The sequence below is a fragment of the Emys orbicularis genome, chromosome 3 (assembly GCF_028017835.1).
Source record: "Emys orbicularis isolate rEmyOrb1 chromosome 3, rEmyOrb1.hap1, whole genome shotgun sequence".
Lineage (NCBI taxonomy): Eukaryota > Metazoa > Chordata > Testudines > Emydidae > Emys > Emys orbicularis.
Window position 1 is genome coordinate 20443185 of NC_088685.1, and position 21959 is coordinate 20465143.

Below are 21959 nucleotides of genomic sequence, written 5' to 3' on the forward strand. Positions count from 1 at the left end.
AATAATTTTAGATATTAAGGGTTAAATATGGCTTCCTCTGTTTATGTGGTCTAACTTTTTAATTGTATCATGGCTGATAGATTACAACTATATACAACATGTAATGCTGATCAGAGATGTATTGCACTTAGACTACAAATATTTAGGTTTAGGTAAAACACAGAGGTACAATGGAAAACCAAAGTCTTACAGGTTAATTTGATCATTCAAAATCAGTATTAAAATCACCTGTCAGCAGTCATCTATCAGTTCCAATCCACCTTTCCTACTCTTTTCTCATATCCTGCTCTTTTGTTCTCTTTTTGTTGCTCTTGCTTAACCTTAAAAGCACCTAATTAAACTACAATGGTTTTCCAGACCACAAAAATAAATGTTGTGTGTGCAGCATTGAGGGAGAACAGAAATACATCTAAATCTAACAATGGGCAACTTCAGCTACCCATGTATGAAGTGGTCAACTGTCTCGCAAAAATATGATTGAGAAGCAATTTTTGACACCTTATATAACTAATTATTAGAGCAGCTAGTTCTACTGCAGAAAAAATACTTCAGAGCTACCAAATGTTTATCCAAGTATGGGGAATAAGCTAAAAAGCTAACAGCCTAGTTTTCAAGTGTATTCCTGTACAGTAACTCCTCACTTAACGTTGTAGTTATGTTCCTGAAAAATGTGACTTTGAGCGAAACGATGTTAAGCAAATCCAATTTCCCCATAAGAATTAATGTAAATGAGGGGGTTAGGTTCCAGGGAAATTTTTTTCACCAGACAAAAATACATTTTTATATATATTATATACACACACACACACACTCTGTAAGTTTTAAACAATTTAATACTGGTACACAGTGTTGATGATTGTGAAGCTTGGCTGAGGTGGAGGAGTCAGAGGGTGGGATATTTCCCAGGGAATGCCTTACTGCTAAATGATGAACTAGCAATTGGCTGAGCCCTCACACAAGGCAGCAGGAATGGAGGGAAGGGAGACTGCATTGCAGACTCCGACACACACCCTGTGTGTGAGAGAGAGATGCGCATTTCTCCTTTAAGTACCCTCTTAAGTACACTGCCTTGTTAAATTAAATCAGCTTGCTGAGACTGCAGCTGCTGCCAGCAAGCTCCCTCCGTCCTGAGCCCTGTTGTGTGTCCCCCCTTGCTTTATGGAAGATGGGGTAAGCGGGGTACAGTGGGAGGGGGACACCCTGACATTAGCCCCCCTCTCCCCCCCCCTGCACAGCAAGCAGGAGTCTCGGGGAGCAGCTCCAAGGCAGAGGACAGGAGCAGCACATGGCAGTGGGGGGAGGGACAGCTGAACTGCTGGCAGGCAATTGATAGCCTGCTGGGCAGCTGCTGCACAGGGAACTTAGGGGAGCGGGGAACTGATAGAGAGAGCTGATAGGGGGGCTGCCGGTCCACCCTGGTTCCAAGCCCCCACCAACTAGCTGCAATGGGCTGCTCTTCTTGCAAGCAGTGGACAAAGCAGGTGGCTGCCAAATGACGTTAGAAGGGAGCATTGCACAACTTTAAACGAGCATGTTCCTTAATTGATCAGCAATGTAAACAGTGAAACAACGTTAACCGGGACGACTTTAAGTGAGGAGTTACTGTACTGTACCTAGCATTACCGTCTTGCAAAACTGAGGTTTAAAGCCCTCTAGTGGTGGGAAAGGAGGCTAAAATACAAGAGCAAAAAAAAAAAAAAATTCTTACCTTTAAGAAACATCATTGCTTTTAAAGGCTTGTTCATTTTACATTCTCTCTCATCTTTAATTTACGAGATTCTCAAAAGACATTAGACCCTTTGATCTATCCCCTGCCAATGTAAGATTGCTCCCTAAAGTACGTTTTCTAGTGCTTTGCCCAGTCTAATGGTAAAAGGTTTATGACACACATTGTTTTACCCTAGTGAGGTTACAGGGTAAATCTGCTTTTGCCACAAGAGATTTTAGTCTGTCTTTTTGTTTAATGTATTTCTGGGATATAATTTTAAAGTTACATCGTAAGCTTACCAAGATTCAGAACCAAACTTTTCTATTACAAATCACAAAACCATTAAACACAGTAGTGGAGCACCGGCATACTAACTTACAGACAATAAAAAATAATATAGCCATTAGTTACACCATTAATAATAAAGTATTTTAATGGACTCAAAACTAGGTCTCATTGAGCCCTCCTGCATAACAAAAGAAAAAATATAGTAGTTCAGCTGAATATTTCTATGTATGTATAAGTGTAACAGACTGGTTCCAATCCTGCCATCTCATCTTTCAATAGAAACTTTGCCTGAGGAAGTCACGGGCAGATGTGCCCAAGCCAGGACTACAATATTTGTCCTACCGCATCTTCCATTGTTGGGGCTAAGAATTAGCCCAACAGAAGTGTTGGTAGCATGTCTATTAGGACTGCTGGATATTAATAAAAGAAGCTTTAACTCACTCTGCATTCACAAGTTTAAGGAGACTGTCCAGTTGTACGTTTGGTTCTTTCTACAATTCTCTTTTAAATTCTCTTGGTAAACTACACAACTGCAAGTGTGGAGAGTAAGGGCTCGTCTACACTTGAAATACTGCAGCTGTGAATAGCGTTTCAGTGTAGACACTACCTATGCCAATAGGAGTGTTTCTCTTGTCGACCTAACGCTGTCTACACTGGGTGTTAGGTCAGCTTAACTACACTGTTCAGGGATGTGAATTTTTCACATCTTTGAAAGACAGATGGGTCAACCTAACTTTTTTAGCGTAGACCAGACCTAAATTGTATAGTGCAGCTGAAGTCACACTGGAGCAGATCCTGGACTACAGCATTAATAGCCCACGATTCACCTCAGGAATTCTGTCCCTTCCTAGATCAGTGAAAATAGCACCCTTTCTCTCAGTAGTAACGAATACCTGCCTTAATGAATCATAACATTCTATAGGATAGCAAGTGTTAATTTATTAAGGCAAGTGCGTGACACCCACCCCACTCACCCCCAAGCATGGCCTAGGTTTCCAAGACTAGCATCATATTTACTACTTTTACAAAGACAACAAGCTACAATATACCATTGATTCGAGTAACGGGGGGGGGGGGGGGGGGGGGGAAACGACACAGACAAGACATTTTAACTTACAAACCTTAACAACAAAAATGCTGAGCAAGTGGTAAAATGTTTCATTGTATGAAACTAGTAAACAGAACACACAGAAGTTTAAGAATATTATGTTTCCAGATTTTAGTTTGTCTGTTGGAAGGCAGGATCACTACTTGCTATACCAGGGGTGGGCAAACTTTTTGGCCCGAGGGCCATATCTGGGTGGGGAAATTGCATGCAGGGCCATGAATGTAGGGCTGGGGCAGGGGGTTGGGGTGTGGGAGGGGGTTGGGGCAGAGGAGGGGGTGCGGAGTGCAGGAGGGGGCTCAGACGGGTTGGGGTGCAGAAGGGATGTGGGGTGCAGCAGGGGCTCAGGGCAGGGGGTTGGGGTGCAGGAGAGGTTCGGGGTACAGGCTCTAACCCGGTGCCACTTACCTGGAGTGGCTCCAGGGTGGCAGCAGCACGCACCGGGGCCAGGGCAGGCTGCTTGCCTGCCCTGGCCTCGCGCCACTCCCGGAAGCGGCGTGAGGCCCGCGGCACCATGGGGGTGGCAATCCCGTGGGCCGGATCCGGCCTGCAGGCCGTAGTTTGCCCACCCCTGTGCTATAGGCATGACAAAGCACAACAAATAACTCAACAACCTTGCCTTTTACCACTTAAGACAGCAATCTCTCTCAACTATTTAATCAAATTCCAGCACTATTCAGGCCAGATTTTGCTTTTCCTATTCATCTCAATTTTGGTGGCTCCTTTCATATTTGCCCAAAGTTTTGCCATTGCCGTTTCTCCCTCCATATCTGCAGACATCATTTTAACAGGCAGTTTAATTTGCGCGAAACAATTTGGAGCATTGGTATAACTTCAATCGAATTAATAACAAGTGTTAATTATGGACTCTGAGGCAAGGACTTAGCTAACAATCAGGCCCAATCAGGGTTATAAAAAACCATTTACTTTATTACAGTATTTTAGAGCACAGAGTTCTCACTAATTCACTTAGAATTACAAGAGCAGTTATCAATTGGGATATTTTTAGACTGGTTATTGGAAATAAGAGGCACATACATTGTTACATTTGTCAAAGGATTGTACTGACAATCTGCACAGTGCCCCCATATGGTAAGCAATATCCCTATTTTACAGATAGAGAAACTAAGGCAGAGAGGTCCCCAGATCAGCACTCAAGTGGCACCTCTGGGTTTAGCATTCAGAAGCTCCTGGGGCAGCTATACTCAAGATCAATCCTCTAAGCCACAATGCCATTTGTAGTGTTTATAAGCTCAGTCTAGTTTTAAAACTATCATTAGAATTCCTGCACTAAAGAGACAGGGATGAAAAAAAAAAATCAGTTTAATGTATGGTCTGAAGTAATTTTAAACACTATTTTACTGAGATAAATTATATGGCTGAATACCAAGGAACTTGCTAATTTAGTTGAGATACTCTTGCCTCTTGTAGTCCTAACCTCTAAGTGAATGTCATATTCACCTTTTCTTCATAGGCTGTGTCTTGCATAGTTGCCTTTAAAGAGGAAATTCAGTGTTTCTATTTAAATCCTTGTATGGCAGGATAGTGTCATTGGAGAAAATACTACTATAGATAGCATACAAAGGATGAAGATATGAGTTATCATTCCCCGACCTCAACCCACTCAGAAGGCATACATCCCATCAGACCACTCACCTGCCTAACCGGTAACCTTGTCCGGAAAAGGGGTGAAATATTGGCTTCTTTAATACATATACCTCATCTTTCTTATCTTCCACCTTCACATCCACCTCATCATCAAAAGTCTTTTGTAACTCAAATGGCAACTCCCTTTTAAAAAACCCAATATGGACAAAATTAAAATAAGGCTCTCTGTATGTGATGAGAAGACAGTAATGATATTTGGTCTAAAAATTGAAACACAGCTCTGACTAACATGTGGCTGGCTTATCCATACAAAAGGAGTTAGTGATACTGCAACTATTTTACTAACACGTACTCAGCATAATCTGTAAAATCACACTAATGAGATAGGCATCCATTGCAAATTACTGAATTATGAGGTAACTAGGAAGTGAAAAAACTAAAAAAAGCAAAGAACACATCATGGGTATTGTGTAAACTATAGTTCAGTTTTAAAAAGATATCATGAAGTATCAAAACACTAAGAAATGCAACACCAGTATCTTTAATAAAAATTGTGAAATGTTAATACTAGACATCATTACAGCATGTTAATTCTTTGGTAACGGGATAAAAGCCACCTTTGACACAGAATTCCTTTTTAAGGCAGATAATATGGAAACCCATTTGATTAACAGGTGTAACTACAGACTAAGCAAAATAAGGTATGTATCACTAAGATCTATGATCTTTAGTGAATTAAACACTGTTTGGCTAGCAATATTCTATTCACATTTAACTACCTTCCAGGGACCATCTGAAAGCTTACAGCTTGTAATTATTTCACTAGAAGATAAGCTTGTCCACCCTACCCCCCTTGCCTTCCCCTAGCAGCATATGGGTATTTATAGATTCAGAGTTGTGTACTTTCCCAGCTAGTGACAGGCTGCTCATTGTGATTATGGATAGGAGCACATATCCTTGTATGTTGCATTCACAGAGAATGATTTTATAGCATATTTATGAAACAATGTTTTTGAAGTGCTGCCAACACTGATTTAGACCTGAAACAATGTGGAAAGGAAGATTTGTAATTTAAAAGACAATGGCTAAATAAATTCATATAGCTGTAAAAAAAAGTTTATCTTGATTTAGATTTTGCTTAAATAGTGAATTAATATGGGGGGGGGGGGGCGGAGAAAGGTAATTGACTGAAACCCTGACCAACCTTAAGTTTTACAAAAATTCATGAGCAGTGGCCGCAGATGTCCCACCCCCCCAAATGTCCCACCAATATGCCTCAAACTTGACCAGGCTGAGTATCCACAACCACAATGAAAGCACCTCTTGAGTACTGCCTGGTCTACACTCAAGTTAATCAATCTGTTCAGCCACAACTACTGACAGGCACTTGGTCTTGTCCTCTATTCTGTATTGTACCTTTAGAGTAAGATCTTCAAGGCATGGACTCTGTTTTGTCAATTTCAGGACTTTTGAGTGTGCAACCATAGCATCTAAAAGCTACTATATTGGTTGAACATTAATTCTTGCAGTGTTAGGATATGTCTACGCTACAGCAGCTATAGTGGCACAGCTATGGTGCTGCAACACTGTACTGTAGATGGTTCCTAGAGTGATAGAATTTTTTCTTCCTCAATGTACCCTGATACAACGCGGTCCTCGGGAGCCAAAAATCCCTACCGCGTTATAGGTGAAACCCGTTATATCGGGGTAGCGGCGGCAGAGCTCCAGCGGTGATTTAAAGAGCCCCGGGCTCCGGCTGCTGCGGGGAGCCCGGGCCCTTTAAATCGCCGGCCGAGCCCCGCTGCCGCAACTCTGGGGTAGCGGCAGCAGGGCTCCAGCAGTGATTTATAGGGCCCGGCAGCCAGAGCCCCGGGCCTTTTAAAGCACTGCCCGAGGCCCACTGCTGGAGCCCTGGGGTTACCGCACTATATGCCAACCAGTATTATATCGGGTCACGTTATATCAGGGTAGAGGTGTACTTAATTCACCTCTCTGAGAGGTGGTAGCTGGGTTGACAGAACTCTTCCTATATACATCTACAACGGGGGTTAGGTCAACCTAACTATGTCGCACAGGGCACACAATTTTTCAAAGCCCTGGGCAATATAGCTAGGTCAATTTAACTTGTAGGCGTAGACCAGGCATTAGATTAGGTTTCACTGCAACTGGGAGGTGCAATTCCCAGCATAGGTAGATAGCTTAAGCTGAGCTAGCACAAGTTTAACATGGTAAAGATAGCAGGGTAGACGTTTCAGCACAGGCAGCGGCTTGGGCTAGCAGCCCAGGCTCAGACCCAGGGAGCGGGGCAGGCTTGGATTCAGGTGACTAACCTGAGCTGCCAACTGTGCCACAGCGTCTACACTGCTATTTTTCAGCGTGCTAGCTCAAGCTGAGCCAGCATGAGTCTGTCTACCTGTGCTGGCAATCACACCTTCCAGCTGCAGTGCAGACATACCCTTAATGCCCAGTTTAGACAACAGCAGTATAAATTCATGCAGAGCGGTTGTAACACAGTTGCTTTGCTTATACACTACAAGATCATGCAGCATTAGAGTATAAATGTACAAAGTACATTAACACAATCTGGCTCAGTAGACAAAGCTCACTTGCCCTTTTTTAATTGAATCCAAGAACTGCTGGTTTGCAACATCTTTGTAGCTTCTGAGTTCACCGTCATTTACTGTAAATCCATTTTTCCATAGTTTAATAATTATATCAGCCTGTGAAGTAAAAACCAATGAAGTCATTGAAAAACAACTCAATATACTAGCATCTCCTTATGATTTTAGCTCATCCACTCAAGGGACTGAAAATTACACCGGCACAAGTCTCGCTATAATCCATTTTGGGCCAGTGCCAGCACAAAGCACAGCAACAGCAAGGGACAAAAATGACAATTTCTAAATATCTTCATTTCTAGACCTGACAGCAGAAGACCTTGCACCTCTGAAAAGCAGAATCAGAATGGTAAAAGGCCTTTGGGTTAAAGTTCACAAGGCAAGACTTTATCAACCACATTACTCCAGTTACCATCTTGGTCTTACATCCCATGCCACATTGTGGCCACTAAAAAGTTATCGAACAACTCTTATCTTGAGAAATGCTAGATCTAGAATCCTAGGTTTTGCATCATTCAACATTCTGCTTTCACTTGAATTTTGAGAGGTGTAGTCGAGAGAGAAGTTAGAGCACAGGATTTCTGCAGCCAATTCCCATCTCTGGCTGATTTGCTCTGTAATCTTCAACAAGCCACTTGAAGCCTGTCTGTTTGCCATCTGTAATAACAGTCACCTTCCTAACAGGGGTTCTGTGAATCATGTTTGTCAAGTGCTTTACAGATCTTTAGATAAAAGTTGCTATTTAAACACAGACTATTAGACAGAAAGGCTACTTACACTCAAATTATGCTTACTGGTAATTGTCCCACAAGCTCATAACAGTTTTATATGCAAAAGCTTGATCCACTGAATCTACTTCTACCCTGTCTCCATAGACCACAAATCTAGAAGACGTAGGTAAGACCTTAGCCCTGCCTACAGTTTTTCCACAACTAAACTACCAGGAGAGGCTAAGCTACATAAAGCTAGCAGTCAAGGGAAAATGCAGTCCAGCTGATTGATTGACTAAGACTAAAGTCGGACAACTTTATGAGGAAATTTAGAATGTAGGTGTAAAAAACAAACAAAACCCACAAAAACAAAAAACCCAGTCACTTTAACCATAAGAAAGGGTCCGCCATCAGGACTGGAATCTCATTGACCCTCCTGGCAGATATCATCACTACCAGGAATACAGTTGCTAGAGATTGCTTGCTACCCCAGAGGTTCTCAAACTAGGGGGTCGGGACCCCTCAGGGGATCACGACGTTATTTCATCGGGGGGGGAGGGGGGGGGGAGGGAGGGAGTCGTGAGTTGTCAGACTCCACCTCAAACCCTGCTTTGCCTCCAGCATTTATAATGGTGTTAAATATATAAAAATGTCTTTTTAATTTATAAGGAGTGGTCGCACCCAGAGGTTTGCTATGTGAAAGGGGTCACCAGTACAAAAGTTTGAGAACCACTGTGCTACACCATCTTGCTATATTTGTGACTTGCAGAATTTGTGGCCCTCCCAGAGAGCAATTCAAACCCAAATTTGTTAAGGCACCATTGTACCGTGATCCACGCAGGCAGCTTTAGGGATTTCATGCTGCTCAGACGAAAGATCTCAAAGTGTCAGGAGCTAAACTGGATGCTTTAGTGAAGTGGCTCTCAATCTCTTCTATACTGGTACCCACTTTTCCATAGCAGAACTCCCCCATTCTGGAAATCTGCTTCCATTTAGCAGTTTGGGTTGGGCAAGGGGAACCCAACCGCCTGATACCAATGGACGATCCCCAGGTTGAGAACCCAGGCACCCAAGCTGGAAGTCCAAGTACCAGAACTAACATGTCCAATTGGGAGTTTATTCAACTAGAGCCTTGTCCTACCTATTCTGGATGGCTTTTCAAAGTAAGGGTATTGGAGAGAATACATACAGCAATTTTTTATCCAGACCAGATGTAGTACACTTCTACCCCAATATAACGCGACCTGATATAACACGAATTCGGATATAACGCGGTAAAGCAGTGCTCCGGTGGGGGGTGGGACTGTGCACTCCGGCGGATCAAAGCAAGTTCGATATAACGCGGTTTCACTTATAACGCGGTAAGATTTTTTGGCTCCCGAGGAGAGCATTATATTGGGGTAGAGGTATATGTGTCATGAAAGAATTCCTTTAGACAGACAATTTATACCCTGGGGAATCCAGATATACATAGAATCTTTGTTCTTTCATGAACGGATACTGAGTAAATTTTCATAATCCACAAGTTATTTAAAATATTGCCAGAGCACATCTGACTATTTCAAAAGCTTATTTAATCTGTCTAATTTGTAGACTTTGCACTACTGCCTAATGCATCTTTCCAATGTCAATGAGACTTGGAGGAGGATTTGACCTGGAGTGTATTCAGATAGTATGTTTGGCATTTTAAAAGGTGTTTGGTCATCCAAGTCTACTGACTACTGAAATTAAATAGTCTTGACAGGTACCTGGGCAGTTGGCCACACTTACAGTATATAAAATATTAAGTACCAGTGCAGAATTCAAATAAGTTTTCAACTAACTGGAAATTCATGTGAATTAGGTTTGAAGTTGTGTCAAATCTACACAGTATGTGTTATGCAAACAGAAATCTTAGAAGCTGTTTGATGAGAAGAATCCCTCTTTGCGTCCCCCATGACTCCCCTCCTCCCCCCCGTGTAAATAAACCTATTTACAGGATGAACAGCAATTTGCAGCATGCACAATAGGCATTTGGCAATTCTAAAAAAAGGGCCATTTATGGAGTTTTAAGTACTCACGCTACACGCACCAATATTATGTATCATTTGAAAGCTTATTTTAATCTACATTTAGATGAGGTATGACATGGAGCTGTCAAGTGGTGCCATAAGCCTGTAGGCAAGGGGAAACAATGTTATCCAAACTGAGAAAGTGTCATTTTTTGCATAATTCTAGAAACACTGCAATATGACTATGACTACAGTTTAAGTTCATTTCAACACCTTAATGTGGTGTTTATTGGTCAAAGTTACCAAACAACAATGTATGAAAAGATTTTTTCCTGGTTTTGCATGAGCAACTATTTTTTCCCAGAAATGATGATGGTTAGCAAAAAAGGCAAATAACGTTTTGCAGTATACTAACATGAATTGTTTTCACATCACATTCTTAACTGTATAAATACCTGAAAAGTGAATAATAGTTTTCTATATTTTCAACTGAGATTTGGTGATTAGATCAATCTCACACTGAAGGTGTGCTTGCATGCCCATAGTTTGTACTGCATGTTAATTCCTAATGTAATACTTCTCCATTTGTAAGATTTTGTACATACAATGTAGCATCTACTCTGCCTGGTAGAAAGTTTTAATATGTAATTGCCTATGCATGCATATCAGCTTTTGAAATATTCTAGAAACTATCTTTTTAATTCAGTGACACTTATGCACAGAGGAGTATTAGAGATAATACACAGCTTCATACTGGGATTCAGTCAAAATGCTGACTAAACAAAAATAGCAATTTTGATACTAACATATAGACCTACAGGCCTGCAAGCCTGACTTCAGTACCGGGCAAACTGGTTGAAACTATAATAAAGAACAATATTGTCAGACATATAGATGAACATAATTTGTTGAGGAAGAGTCAACTTGGTTTTAGGAAGGGAAATCATGCCTCACTAATCTACTAGAATTCTTTGAGGAGGTCAACAAGCCTGTGGACCAAGCTGATCCAATGGATATAGTGTACTTAGATTTTCAGAAAGCCTTTGACAAGGTCCCTCACCGAAGGCTCTTAAGCAAAGTAAGCTGCCACGGGATAAGAGGGAAGGTCCTCTCATGGATTGGTAACTGGTTAAAAGATCGGAAACAAAGGGTAGGTATAAATGGTCAGTTTTCAGAATGGAGAGAGGTAAATAGTGGTGTCCCCCAGGGGGTCTGTTCTGGGACCAGTCCTATTCAACATATTCATAAATGATCTGGAAAAAGGGGTAAACAGTGAGGTGGCAAAATTTGCAGAGGATACAAAATAACTAAAGATAGTTAAGACCCAGGCAGACTGCGAAGAGCTACAAAAGGATCTCTCAAAACTGGGTGACTGGGCAACAAAATGGCAGATGAAATTTAATGTTGATAAATGCAAAGTAATGCACATTGGAAAGAATAATCCCAACTATGCATATAAAATGATGGGGTCTAAATTAGCTGTTACCACTCAAGAAAGAGATCTTGGAGTCATTGTGGATAGTTCTCTGAAGACATCCATTGTGCAGTGACAGTCAAAAAAGCGAACAGAATGCTGGGAATAATTAAGAAGAGGGTAGAAAATAGGACAGAAAATATCATGTTGCCACTATATAAATCCATGGTACGCCCACATCTTGAATACTGTGTGCACGTGTGGTCGCCCCAGCTCAAAAGAGAATTGGAAAAAGTTCAGAAAAGGGCAAAAAAATGATTAGGGGTATAAAATAAAATTAATTAATGGAGATATCCTATCTCCTAGAACTGGAAGGGACCTTGAAAGGTTATTGAGTCCAGCCCCCTGCCTTCACTAGCAGGACCAAGTACTGATTTTGCCCCAGATCCCTAGGTGGCCCCTCAAGGATTGAACTCACAACCCTGGGTTTAGCAGGCCAATGCTCAAACCACTGAGCTATCCCTCCCCCCTGGGCTTCCGTATGAGGGGAGATAAGACTGGGACTTTTCAGCTTGGAAAAGAGACGGCTAAGGGGAGATATGATTGAGGTCTGTAAAATCATGACTGGTGTAGAGAAAGTAGATCAGGAAGTGTTGTTTACTACTTCTCATAACACAAGAGCTAGGGGTCACCCACTGAAATTAATAGGCAGCAGGTTTAAAAACATAAAAAGAAGTATTTCTTCACACAATGCACAGTCAACCTGTGGAACTCCTTGCCAGAGGATGTTATGAAGGCCAAGTCCATAACAGGTTTCAAAAAAGAACTAGATAAATTCATGGAGGATAGGTCCATTAATGGCTATTAGCCAGGATTGGCAGGAATGGTGTCCCTAGCCTCTGTTTGCCAGAAGCTGGGAATGGGCGACAGGGGATGGATCACTTGATGATTACCTGTTCTGTTCATTCCCTCTGGGGCACCTGGAACTGGCCACTGTCGGAAGACAGGATACTGGACTAGATGGACCTTTGGTCTGACCCAGTAGGGCCATTCTTATGTTCTTATCTAATTTAAACACAAATCTGTATACTTGTACAAAATAAAAAATGGAGGTAGTGGTGTTGCATTACTAACAATATACTTTGGGTATTTTACCTCTACAGGGAAGTTACAGAATATGCAGACATGAGGCTACAAACATCGTAAAGAGAAAAAGACTCCACAAACTTTGAGAAGTGTGTTATTTGTCAAGAAAAATCAAAAGAATGTAAACCTCTCCGAAGCAACCAGTGCTGGGCAGAATTCCGTGGTGCTGGCAGCAAAAGCCAAGAGAGATTAATTGTATTGGCAGCTATTGGATTAATTTTCTAGTTTAGATGATGTGCAACCAACTCTTTATCACAGGGGTTGCTTTTAGAAATACACCTGCAAGTAGAACATGGCACATGTCAGAGGTGTATTGAACCAGGAAAGAAAACAGACTCTGAATCTGATCCAAGTGCATTATATGTTCACCTGCTTCTATAGCCACCAGAGCAAGCAGGTCTTCCTGCCATTGGTCCGGTTACATGGTTTGCTTGAGAAAACAAGAAAAGCTTCATAAAATAGAGACAAGGTGGTTGAGAAAATGAAGACCTAAAGCAAAGCTCTGTGTAAGCTCAAAAGCTTGTGTCTCTCATCAACAGAAACTGTTCCAATAAAGATATTACCTCACCCACCTTGTCTCTCTAATATCCTGGGACCAACACAACTACAACACCACTTCATAAAATAGAAACATTTGAGAGAGCAACCAATATAAGAGAGGCAGCACTTCAAAGATGAGATGACGTGCAGAAGACTTAATTGCAAAGGATGCAGCAGTAGGAGATGGGGGAAAGCCGACTGCTGCAGAGGAGCGTGTGGATCGGACACAGACTTCTCTTAGGGGAGAGTCTGATGATAGAGAATCTCCAGGTTATAGTCAGGAGCAGAGGACTGAAAAGTATAATGTAAGGGCCGGATCAGATGATAAACAGCCACATAAAAAAGAATCTGGCACATCAGAAAAAGGCAGGCTAATAAACAGGGACAAGTTTTTAAAGTGCTTGTACACAAATGCCAGAAGTCTAAATAATAAGATGGGTGAACTAGAGTGCCTTGTGATAAAGGAGGATATAGATATAATAGGCATCACAGAAACCTGGTGGACTGAGAGCAATCAATGGGACACAATCATTCCGGGGTACAAAATATATCGGAAGGACAGAACAGGCCGTGCAGGGGGAGGAGTGGCACTATATGTTAAAGAAAGTGTAGATTCAAATGAAGTAAAAATCTTAAGCGAATCCACAGGTTCCATAGAGTCTCTATGGATAGAAATTTCATGCTCTAGTAAAAATATAACATTAGGGATCTATTATCGACCACCTGACCAGGACAGTAATAGTGATGATGAAATGCTAAGGGAAATTAGAGAGGCTATCAAAATTAAGAACCCAATAATAGTGGGGGATTTCAGTTATCCCCATATTGACTGGGAACATTTCACTTCAGGACGAAACGCAGAGATAAAATTTCTCGATACTTTAAATGACTGCTTCATGGAGCAGCTGGTACGGGAACCCACAAGGGGAGAGGCGACTCTAGATTTAATCCTGAGTGGAGCGCAGGAGCTGGTCCAAGAGGTAACTATAGCGGGACCGCTTGGAAATAGTGACCATAATACAATAGCATTCAACATCCCTGTGGTGGGAAGAACACCTCAACTGCCCAACACTGTGGCCTTTAATTTCAAAAGGGGGAACTATACAAAAATGAGGGGGTTAGACAAAAGTTAAAAGGTACAGTGACTAAAGTGAAATCCCTGCAAGTTGCGTGGGCCCTTTTTAAAGACACCATAATAGAGGCTCAACTTCAATGTATACCCCAAATTAAGAAAAACAGTAAAAGAACTAAAAAAGAGCCACCGTGGCTTAACAACCATGTAAAAGAAGCAGTGAGAGATAAAAAGACTTCCCTTAAAAAGTGGAAGTCAAATCCTAGTGAGGCAAATAGAAAGGAGCACAAACACTGCCAACTTAAGTGCAAGAGTGTAATAAGAAAAGCCAAAGAGGAGTTTGAAGAACGGCTAGCCAAAAACTCCAAAGGTAATAACAAAATGTTTTTTAAGTACATCAGAAGCAGGAAGCCTGCTAAACAACCAGTGGGGCCCCTTGACGATGAAAATACAAAAGGAGCGCTTAAAGATGATAAAGTCATTGCGGAGAAACTAAATGGATTCTTTGCTTCAGTCTTCACGGCTGAGGATGTTAGGGAGATTCCCAAACCTGAGCTGGCTTTTGTAGGTGACAAATCTGAGGAACTGTCACAGATTGAAGTATCACTAGAGGAGGTTTTGGAATTAATTGATAAACTCAACATTAACAAGTCACCGGGACCAGATGGCATTCACCCAAGAGTTCTGAAAGAACTCAAATGTGAAGTTGCGGAACTATTAACTAAGGTTTGTAACCTGTCCTTTAAATCGGCTTCGGTACCCAATGACTGGAAGTTAGCTAATGTAACGCCAATATTTAAAAAGGGCTCTAGGGGTGATCCCGGCAATTACAGACCGGTAAGTCTAACGTCGGTACCGGGCAAATTAGTTGAAACAATAGTAAAGAACAAAATTGTCAGACACATAGAAAAACATAAACTCTTGAGCAATAGTCAACATGGTTTCTGTAAAGGGAAATCGTGTCTTACTAATCTATTAGAGTTCTTTGAAGGGGTCAACAAACATGTGGACAAGGGGGATCCGGTGGACATAGTGTACTTAGATTTCCAGAAAGCCTTTGACAAGGTCCCTCACCAAAGGCTCTTACGTAAATTAAGCTGTCATGGGATAAAAGGGAAGGTCCTTTCATGGATTGAGAACTGGTTAAAGGACAGGGAACAAAGGGTAGGAATTAATGGTAAATTCTCAGAATGGAGAGGGGTAACTAGTGGTGTTTCCCAAGGGTCAGTCCTAGGACCAATCCTATTCAATTTATTCATAAATGATCTGGAGAAAGGGGTAAACAGTGAGGTGGCAAAGTTTGCAGATGATACTAAACTACTCAAGATAGTTAAGACCAAAGCAGATTGTGAAGAACTTCAAAAAGATCTCACAAAACTAAGTGATTGGGCAGCAAAATGGCAAATGAAATTTAATGTGGATAAATGTAAAGTAATGCACATTGGAAAAAATAACGCTAACTATACATACAACATGATGGGGGCTAATTTAGCTACAACGAGTCAGGAAAAAGATCTTGGCGTCATCGTGGATAGTTCTCTAAAGATGTCCACGCAGTGTGCAGAGGCGGTCAAAAAAGCAAACAGGATGTTAGGAATCATTAAAAAGGGGATAGAGAATAAGACTGAGAATATATTATTGCCCTTATATAAATCCATGGTTCGCCCACATCTCGAATACTGTGTACAGATGTGATCTCCTCACCTCAAAAGAGATATTCTAGCACTAGAAAAGGTTCAGAAAAGAGCAACTAAAATGATTAAGGGTTTAGAGAGGGTCCCATATGAAGAAAGATTAAAGAGGCTAGGACTCTTCAGTTTGGAAAAGAGAAGACTAAGGGGGGACATGATAGAGGTATATAAAATCATGAGTGATGTTGAGAAAGTGGATAAGGAAAAGTTATTTACTTATTCCCATAATACAAGAACTAGGGGTCACCAAATGAAATTAATAGGCAGCAGGTTTAAAACAAATAAAAGGAAGTTCTTCTTCACGCAGCGCACAGTCAACTTGTGGAACTCCTTACCTGAGGAGGTTGTGAAGGCTAGGACTATAACAATGTTTAAAAGGGGACTGGATAAATTCATGGTGGCTAAGTCCATAAATGGCTATTAGCCAGGATGGGTAAGAATGGTGTCCCTAGCCTCTGTTCGTCAGAGGATGGAGATGGATGGCAGGAGAGAGATCACTTGATCATTGCCTGTTAGGTTCACTCCCTCTGGGGCACCTGGCATTGGCCACTGTCGGTAGACAGATACTGGGCTAGATGGACCTTTGGTCTGACCCAGTACGGCCTTTCTTATGTTCTTATGTTCTTATGCAGTTTAATCACTCAACATGGCCTTTCTTCCTACTTGAGTAAAATTAATCTTAAAGCAAACCATCTAGTTACACTGTAACAATAGTCACCTTCTGACACTGAAGAGTCAATGAGCTGATAAGATCATGATCTGCATGTTATGTACAAGAAGGTTCTTCTGTCCAAGCTGCTACCAAGGTATAAAACCCTACTTTCCTCATATGTAGAAACTGCAAGCTATTCCAATAGCAAATTACCAGCAAGTTTAGAGGGGAAAAAAAAAAAAAACCCACCACTGTTTCTGCAAATTCATTCCATGCACAGCAAGGACAAAGTGAGTCTACGATTGTTTTATGCAGCACAATAAACTTAGCTGATGCTATTCAAGCTGCTAGTCATCTGCAGCAGGAATTTAAGTCATCCAAATATTTTTTGGATGTTCTTCTGGCAAGTGAGCCTGATGAATAGCTTTCAAATGAACAAATGGTTGGTGCAGCACTGTATGACAAGAGTGAGAAATAAAAGATCCATAGAGACCTGAATTGCTTAAACCTCAATCTAGGCACCAAAAAGGACAAGTCAGTGGCCAAACTCCCACCACATGAGGAGAGTTTTGAAGAGCATATCAAAAGAGCATCTTGACAAACAACGATTTGGATTTCTTTGCACATAGGTAAACCAGATATTGGATTACCATTGCAACATGGATGGAAAAATATGGATGATGAACTACTTCCTGTATTCTTCAAGGGCCCAATGGCATCCGAGTTTCTACAAGACCTTATTTGTGCCTGTACCGGTCGGGGAACACTGCATAATCAATGGTGTCAGTAGTTAGAACAATCTTTGCTGCACAGAACTGTGTACTTGCTAATTCAATGATGACTGTGGTAACCCACACACTTTTGACAGAGTCATGCTGATGAATAAGATGATAGTGATGTTGACTAAATATATCACCAGCGCTATTACATTTCAATGATACCTGTACAAATGTATTATTAGATTTTGTTTTACCCTTTAGATAGCTGTTGTGATGCTTTGAGGTTCCAAAGAAATCCAGTTGTATGTCTTGAAATAATACAGTCATAAAACAGGAATGAATGCCAATATTTAAACATACTGATGGTGTCATTGTTTATCCCCGTTTCTATGGTAACGGATCAACATACTCCCTCACATCAAAGTAGACATAATAGGCATTCAAATGGTGTATAATTGGTGGGGGGAAGTGTGTGTAGAGAGGGTACGTTAAGTTTACCAAATTGGTGGTAGCTAACGCTCGCCTTCGAGCAGTGGGCATGCTCCACCTAAAGAGAGTAGGGCACCCAGCCAAATTATACTCCTTTACAAATACTTTTTACATGTGAAGGCACAGTAGCAAGACCCTTGCCTCCTCCAAATTCTTCCTTGGAATTTCCTTAGTCCAAAAAGCCTATTAACTCCTGTCCCTCCCAATCCCCATACAACAATAGGGAGTGTGAGAGAGAGAGAGAGAGAGAGAGAGAGAGAGAGAGAGAGAGAGAGAGAGAGAGACACACACAGACAAAACAAGACACATGGATACAGACCAGTGCCAAGCATCCCACTGTCACATCTCATTTCTCATCTGCTCACTGTCCATTTAGGCCTTATCTACCCAAAAATAAATTGTACCTATAATCAGTGTACAAACTGATTCAGCTAAATCCTTGAGGTGGACACTCTTACATTGATTTCACTAAAGTTGTTACTTTAACCAGTTTTCCAGACACTTAAGTAGCTCAAAGCTGACCAACAGACTTTTAGAATCCTAGTTAGTACTGAATTACTACTTTTTAAAATTAGAAAGTGTGAAGACTTCACTAATATTCTCATTAGCATAGTGAAGTTTTCTTCAACTAGTTTAGGCACACCATAAAATAAGCTCAATACATTTTGGAAGGAACATGTATAAGACATTATGGCACTGTCACCTCTGTCCAACATCAAAACCTTGGGTTGCATATTCCTCTCTGCTAATACACTGCCGTGGGGATGCTCTTCTGCATGCTTTTCCATCATTCTTGAGAACAAAGGGTTCATTACTCCAGTTCCACAGGATCTGGTCTCCATGCCAAGTTCTCCTAGCTACCCAGATGATTTCCACATGGAAGTCTGCTTGGTAGTTACTATTGGTACATTACCTTCACCAGGTAAATTGGGTAGAAGCCCTGCTGGTTTTCTGGAATTTATACCCAGCATGATAAAACATGGATTACAGTGAAGACACATGTTAACAAATTAATACAAATTAAAAGGCTGACCACTTACTTCATTCTTAACTTTAGCTGGTGGCATGCATATAGCACCAACCTTCTGAGCTTCTTCAAAAAGGTTATCAACAAAAAATTCACAGCTTTGCTCTGTACCATTAGGAATTTGGTCTTCAGTTCCTTGTTTACACACCCTACAAAATAAAAATAAATGAGTCGTTTACGGAGACACATTAAAGGACACAAGAAATTCCGTACCAAAAGGTTTTTTCCTCCCCATAGCCCATGTATTTTGTAATTTGTTAGAAAACAATAATTAGAACAGCCTTGTGGACTATTTTAATATGCTTTGTTTGCTGTACTGTTGTGTGACGGGTTGGGTCACAGAAACCCCCTTGGGAACTGCCAACTGATGTGCCAAGACTACTACTGCTCCTGCTTTCCTGCCCTGGAAGCTTAGGACTTCAGTGCCCTGCCTGGTTTGAGCCAGACCCGCTAGCCTACTGCAAACCCAGACCCAGGTCTGAACCACGTCCCCTAACAGCTGTAGGCTTAAACTGAAAGCAGCTTACAGAAGTGTTCCTGTCTTGAACACTCGGATGCCCAACTCCCAATGAGGTCTAAACGCCAAATAAATCCGTTTTACCCTGTATAAAGCTTATACAGGGTAAACTCATAAACTGTTTGCCCTCTATAACACTGATAGAGAGATATGCATAGCTGTTTGCTCTTCCCCCCGGTATTAATACATAGTCTGGGTTAATTAATAAGTGATTTATTAAATACAGAAAGTAGGATTTAAGTGGTTCCAAATAGTAACAGACAGAACAAAGTGAATTACCAAGTAAAATAAAAACAAAAACATGCAAATCTAAGCCTAATACAGTAATAAAACTGAATACAGATAAAATCTCACCCTCAGAGATGTTTCAATAAATTTATTTCACAGACTGGACACCTTCCCAGTCTGGGCACAATCCTTTCCCTTGGTACAGCCCTTGTTCCAGCTCAGATGGTAGCTAGGGTATTTCTCATGAGGGCTGCCCCCTTTGTTCTGTTCCACCCACTTATATATCTTTTGCATAAGGTGGGAATCCTTTGTCCCTCTGGGTTCCCACCCCTCCTTCTCAATGGAAAAACACTAGGTTAAAGATGGATTCCAGTTCAGGTGACATGATCACGTCACTGTAAGACCCCAAGCGTTCATTCCTCCCAGCCTGACTCACAGGAAGGCCTGCCTGCAAACAGAGCCATCCACAGTTAATTGTCCTGGTTAATGGGAGCCATCAAGGTTCCAAACCACCATTAATGGCCCACACTTTGCATAATTACAATAAGCCCCCAGAGTTATATTCCATATTTCTAGTTTCAGATACAAGAGTGGTACATTTATACAAATAGGGTGACCACACTCAGTAGATTATAAGCTTTGTAATGATACCTTACAAGAGATCTTTTGTATGAAGCATATTCCAGTTACATTATATTCATACTCATTAGCATATTTTCATAAAATCATATAGAGTGCAATGTCATATTCTTTTCATGAAAAAGCTCGGCCTATAGTAGATTCACATTATGCCATTCTTCTGACGGCAAAGAGAGTACAAAGGGAATTAAATTCATCCATACTGAAGCTTCTAAATTTGGAATCCAACTCTATGAGAGGATGTGTTCTCTTCTGACTTGCTCTAGTAACAGGAAAACTTGCATGTCAGAGTCAACCCTGCCACTAAGAAAAACATTTGTTGTTGTCTGAGTTAGCTTTCATTGAGCCACTTCTGCAAAAATACATGCAAAGTTCTTCAGAGATAAAATTCAAAAGTCACATACAAAACAAAAGAGGTCTCTATATCAGTTATTCTCATATTTAATTTTCTGGTTATTTGCCCTTCACCCCCACATCCCTAAAACCTTTGTGACATTTGTGGTCTTTAGCACTACAATTGATAAACCTGGGTGTAGCTGTCCCCCAGTGCTACTCTAGCCTATTGAAAGCCTATACAACAGAAGGCTTTGATATTTTGGAAGTGAGCATGATGTGAAAGCCTACAAAAACATTTTACTATCAAGTACAAATTTCCACCCACAGTGCTATGTACACTGTGTAAAGGAACACAGACTCCTCTTTACTATGTTACCTTTTTATTGACTAGAAACTAGATAGTTCATTCAGAATGATTGATTGATTACCTCTTAGTTTAAGTTCTCAGACAGGATCATGCAGTATTTGACTTCTACGATAAGCATTACTGAGGAGCTCAGACAAGTTTATTTAATTTATCATTTCAGGAAGTATTTCAAACAGTTCAAATAATCCCAACTCTTGTATAAAAGAAAATTGAACATTTTTCCTAAATTAGGACTTCATGTTAGAATGTTCATGAAAAAATATTGTTCATTTGAATGGCTCAGTATATTAATTAGGTCTGTTTGTATTAACAAGAATCTTCATTGCAGAGTTTGCAGTATGACCAATATTAGCATAAAAATTGTTAGACACAAGATCAACATTTTTAAACAAAGTAAAACAATCTTACTTGTTTAGTGACATCAAGAAAAAGTTAATAATTCCCACCCCCAATCCCCATTTTCACTACATCATTACGATGAATTGTCCTTCTCGCCCCTCCCACAAAAGATCAGATGAACTATAAGCATTTGTTAAGGCATTTACAGTGTTTTTCCTTAAAACCTTATGCTTTAATAGGCATAAAAACTAGACATCTTCACATATAATGTAAAGGCTTCCAATGGGTCAAAGTAGAAAGGCAGACAGATTTATGATTTTACTTGTAAGCATAAATGTTCATGCAGCCACTTGGAAAGCTTCCACCCCTACAATTTGTGATTGCAGTTATATGAGAAGTATTCTGCAAAAGCAATTTCCCTCTTCTAAAAAAACCTAAAATGTATGTGGAGCAGATGGACAAAGTGAACACAGATCTTCAACACAGTGCTTTTGTTTTTAATTGCAAGTGTTCCTCAGTGCTTTATAATAAAAAGAACTCAGTGATGTGGGATAATAGGAGCAGAAACATTTGCTCTAGCCAGCCGGTTAGTTATGACAGCTTTGTACTTCAAGAGGCAGTGAGAAACAAACCAACAAGGGATGTGCTAGCCTGGAAGGGGGGGGGGGGGGGGGGGGGAGAATCATAAAATGTCACTGGATTCTATTTCAAACTTTCATTCCTGAAGGCAGGAGCCAAATAAAACATGTGCATAT

The 21959-nt window shown here is 40.9% G+C and overlaps 1 protein-coding gene across 2 annotated transcripts in view; it reads right to left on the reverse strand.

The window, feature by feature from the left end:
* UBXN2A (UBX domain protein 2A) overlaps positions 1-21959 on the reverse strand; it is a 31675-nt gene that overhangs the window by 5029 nt on the left and 4687 nt on the right. The window contains exons 3-5 of one of the 2 annotated variants that reach the window (XM_065400775.1): positions 18792-18927; positions 7320-7429; positions 4758-4892 (exon numbers count right to left, since the gene is read on the reverse strand). In XM_065400775.1, the coding sequence (XP_065256847.1) occupies positions 4758-4892; positions 7320-7429; positions 18792-18927 (381 nt within the window). Of the gene's footprint in view, positions 1-4757; positions 4893-7315; positions 7430-18791; positions 18928-21959 lie in introns of both variants that reach the window. The other variant, XM_065400776.1, reaches the window with a different exon arrangement.